The 4,740-nt window shown below is 35.2% G+C and overlaps 1 protein-coding gene across 1 annotated transcript; it reads left to right on the top strand.

The window, feature by feature from the left end:
• Positions 1-1,706: 1,706 nt before the first annotated feature.
• LOC139869002 (uncharacterized) lies at positions 1,707-2,090 on the top strand. Its single transcript, XM_071857337.1, has one exon. The coding sequence runs from the start codon at positions 1,707-1,709 to the stop codon at positions 2,088-2,090; it is 384 nt and encodes a 127-aa protein (XP_071713438.1).
• The last annotated feature ends 2,650 nt before the right edge of the window (positions 2,091-4,740 follow it).

Here is a 4,740-nt window from a genome sequence, read left to right as displayed (position 1 = left end):
ATTAACCCACTCACCGAATACCAGCACGAGAATAACTCAGAGGTCTTATATTTTCGAGTCTTCACTTCTCCTGATCACCTGGAAACATCATAAACAAAGTAAGTATAGTGTTCTAATCAATAATATAACTTATTCATACTATAAACTATGTCATGTTATCATATATTCATCATATTATAAGTCTACAACATAAATTCATTCAATATCGACATTCGGGTGCGTGTGAAACAAGACTTACACGTTAAAACCTCGTCTTCTGATCAAAATAAAGTTTTATCTAGCTTCATAAAACCTTATCATTGGAAATTAGACCTCAAGATGATTCCAACGATAGTTTATTCATCGAAAACGGAGTTACGGTTTGAAAGTTATGCGCTTTACAATTTTGCCAAAAGCTGACAAGTGCTCAACCGCGTGGTTGAGCCCTCAAATGCGTGCTCAACCGCGTGGTTGAGCTGTCAAAAGTGTGGGAGCTGTTAGAATAGTCCAACTCGCTGTTTTCGCATTTTTTGACCCCAAATCATTATTTTTGCTCAATCTGATCATGAAACCACTTCAAAAACATGATATAAACTATATAGAAACTATTTCAAACATCCATCAAGCATTTCTAACACATTAAGATCAAGAATCAAGCAAAATCTAGCCAAAATCCATAAGAACACAAAAACCCAAATTGCAACAGATTAATGCATGAATCTGTGAATTACTTACCTTGTGTTGATCACGAAATCACTAGGAATCTGAATCTATAAGTAGTTCAAATTAACTTTAACAAGATCAATAAGCTAGGGTTTGAGATGGTGTGAAGTTAGGTAAGATCTTGTTTGGGAATTTTGAAGAAATGGATGGAAACATCCGGATGTTACATACTTAAGTAGGTTATAAACCCATACCCCATTACACATGGGTATTTACCAGTTATCTGATATCTTTCGTACATCGTTAGGCGGTCCTATCAAGGTCCAAATTAAATAAACAAACTTGTTATGTAGCCCTTATCACGAACTGGTCTCAACCAAATAGTCAAATGACTATAAAATATTCAACTAATAAAATAACAATATAAATGCACACAAGGGCAAAATGGTCATTTCATCTAGGCCCAATTTTCAGGTGTTACATGTGATGCATGCCAACGAATAGGCACCATTACCAAAAGGGACGAGATGCCACAAACTGGCATCCAAGTGTGTGACGTTTTAGATGTTTGGGAAATTGATTTTATGGGTCCTTTCCCAAGTTCCCACAAGTGCAAATATATCTTAGTCGCCGTTGATTACGTGTCTAAGTGGGTGGAAGCCAAAGCTCTACCCATGAACGATGCATGGGTCGTGGTGAATTTCTTGAAAAATCTTTTCTCGCGCTTTGGAATTCCAAGGCGCTCATTTCCGATCATGGCACACCACCTTCTCGAAAAGGTGTTAAAGAAGTATGGGGTCACTCATAGATTCTCAACAGCTTATCACCCACAAATGAGTGGGAAAGTAGAGAATACTAATCGCGCTTTGAAGCGTATCCTTGAAAAAACGGTTAATGATAATCCGAAGATATGGCAACGTAAATTAGATGACGCGTTGTGGGCTTTCCGAACCGCATTCAAAACGCCTCTCGAAACTACACCGTTTTGACTCATTTATGGTAAAGTGTGCCATCTTCTAGTAGAGGTGGAGCATAGAGCTTATTGAGCATTGAAGAATGTTAATATGGATCTTCAAAAGGCGGGTGAAAATAGGCTCGTGCAGCTAAATGAGTTAGATGAATTAAGGTTAGATGCATACGAGAATTCCTTTTCGTATAAGGAGAAAACTAAACGTTGGCATGATGCCCGTTTGCGAGAAAGAAAGGAGTTTGAACCTGGTCAAAAATTCTTACTTTATAATTCACGGTTCAAATTTTCGCCGAGAAAACTTAGGTCCCGATGGTCCGGTCCATTCGTGGTCAAACAAGCTTTTCCGGCAGGTCATGTTGAGTTAATTGGAAGGGATGGGGAACATTTCAAGGTAAATGGTCATCGGTTGAAGTTATACTATGAGGGATTCAATGAAACTGATAAGGAGGACCTTACCTTTTACTCGGAGGAAACGTGATCACGTTATGGAATCAAGTAAACGACTCGTTAAAAAAATCAACCGTGTATATATTTGTAAGTTTTTCTTTTATTTATCATTCTTGCATTTTTAAAACATCAAATACATAACAATATAAAACCAATAAAAGTAAAAATTCCGGGTTTCTTTTTCTTTTCCCTTTTCACTATTGTCCTCTCGAATTTATCTTTGTTATCCGATTTCATGTAAATGAGGGCATTACATGATCTTAAGTGTGTGTGTGTGTGTGGGGGGGGGGGGGGAGAGATAAATCCTCGCGGACATTTGTCGCCAATTTGAAAATTTTATGGACTTTTTGATTAAGTTTTTGAAAAAGAAAAAAAAAGATAATAAAGGAAGCAAAGTCTTCCAGGATTTTAAAAATCCAAATTGTAAGATGATTCAAGTGCATCCATAAAGGAAGTCAAGTCTTCCGAATGCACGTCTTACTTGGTGTGGGAAACTTCCTAATCCACATCATTTCATACTGACATTGGTTGATGCATCATTTCACGATGTATTATACTGATGTATCGTACTGTGGGAAGAGGAGCCTTGAGCTTCAACTGTGCTGTCTTTTTATGTAAGAGCAATGGCTTCGTGCTAGCATTTGCTTAGACAACGCACGCCATGGCCAAAATCCATGGTAACCTTTAAAATACGGGAATGTAGTATCTGCTTTCTACATTTTATTAAAACTAGAATAAAAGCTAGATGTGTGGGAAGTGGGGTCCAAGGACCTTAAATAAATTAAACAAGTGTTTAAACACTTTCGTGAGAATCGAGTCCTCCCATTTTGTTCTTAGGAAGTAAAGTCTTCCGGAACATGTAAGTAAAGTCTTACAAGTTATGCCTATTTCAAAAGACCATTGCTTGAAAGTAAAGTCTTTCAGGTTTCGTGCACTAGACCCTCCAAAAAATTTACACCCAAGGTAGTTCGCTTCGGTGATATACCAGCTTAGCAACTACCCTTGTGGCTGTCCCATAATCGGGAAGGCTTGTATGCACACTGGCTTTTGAGCCAAATCATGGAATTGATGGACCTCTTAATTAGCCACGTGGGGCACTAATTCCATGAACCTCCGTCAATGCTTTCACCCTACTATGTGAGAAACCATAGAGTTGTGATAGAAAGTGTGACACTGCTAAAAAAAAATTTTAATGTGGCAGAAGCATTAGTATTAGTTAACCATTACAATAACATAAACATATTTAATTACATATCCAAATCATTTGACAACTAATATTAAATAATAATTCTAGTATCACGTGACATTACAACCAAAATTCAGTTTTAACGGAAAAGGCACATCAGAGTTTCTTCATAGTCAAACATTACATCGCCATGCCCGTCTTCTCCCCAAAATGCATCACTTACAAAAGCTAACAACCTGCAGGAAGGAGATGGAGGGGAATTAGCATGAAGCTAAGTGAGTACGACTAACAACCTGCAGGAAGGAGATGGAGGGGAATTAGCATGAGGCAATAGTATACAGGAACCGTCATACTAATCGTGTCACAAAATCTAACACACAAACATCACCCAAGTGCCATCTACAGAGACTCTGGCGGATCGGCCAAACCATTAACCACCAGTTGATCAGACTAGGGCTTACCAGAAGTTCCTCCACCACCGTTGTGACAACCCGGAAATTTTTGACCAAATTTAAACTTAATCTTTATATTATTTTGACACGATAAGTAAAGTCTGTAATGTTGAGTCTCAAAAATTTTTGGAACTATATTCATGTAATCAATTACCCTTTGACTGTGCTCGACGATTCACGAACATTTATGTGTATATAGATATGTATATATAATATATAGTTATATTAATTGAAAATATTAACAAAGTATTAGATGCATAATACTTTACATGAAAGTATTTGTTTCAATATATGTTTAATATATTTATCGACGGAATTAAAAGATAATATCAAATTATTGAATTATCAGATACATTGTGATATGATTACGGGTCTATGTTATGAGGTTCACTGTGATTTAAGAAATCTATTCTTTTTGATAACATTCGGAAAATGGTAAAGTGATTTATAAGTAAGAACAAATATGTCAATTAACGAAAACTAGACAAGGGTTAGTAGAGATTCCTGTTTAATTTCCAATTCATGTTTTATAATATTTTCCTCGTGCCTTTGATAAGATAACTATGTTAACTTTCATTTTATTTAATATGAAAGTAAGAACGTGGAGTATAAATAACTTAGATGTTGGATATCGACAAGTTAAGTAACTCGACATTTTTCATTAAGATGATTTCATACGTTTATTTAACCTTTGTACTTTATCCCATGCTTCACCAACAGACTATAATTTAAAAACGTGAAACCTATTATGAATATATATAATTCTACTTTTCTAAAATGTTTTATGATATAACGATTTCCATTATTTTAACCTTTTAACAAAATGATTCTTAAATATATTTAGTTTTGGAAAACAAAATTATCATATTTATTTGATTTAGTTTCAGACGTACAAAAACGTTTTCAGTTTAAAAAGAACTTATTTATTATTAAAACGTATATAACTTTTATACATATCTAGAACCACTTTTGACAACTCATTACATAACCAGTATGATAAAGATAACGATATATATATTTTATTTTATTAAATATATATAACG

This window comes from Rutidosis leptorrhynchoides, chromosome 9 (assembly GCF_046630445.1).
Source record: "Rutidosis leptorrhynchoides isolate AG116_Rl617_1_P2 chromosome 9, CSIRO_AGI_Rlap_v1, whole genome shotgun sequence".
NCBI lineage: Eukaryota > Viridiplantae > Streptophyta > Magnoliopsida > Asterales > Asteraceae > Rutidosis > Rutidosis leptorrhynchoides.
The sequence above is the reverse complement of the archived record's forward strand: the minus strand, read 5'-3'. Positions and strand labels throughout refer to the sequence as shown.

What these genes read in the sequence shown, in the direction of transcription:
- LOC139869002 (XM_071857337.1), top strand. Translation starts at nt 1,707, where the DNA reads ATGGATCTTCAAAAGGCGGGTGAAAATAGGCTCGTGCAGCTAAATGAG.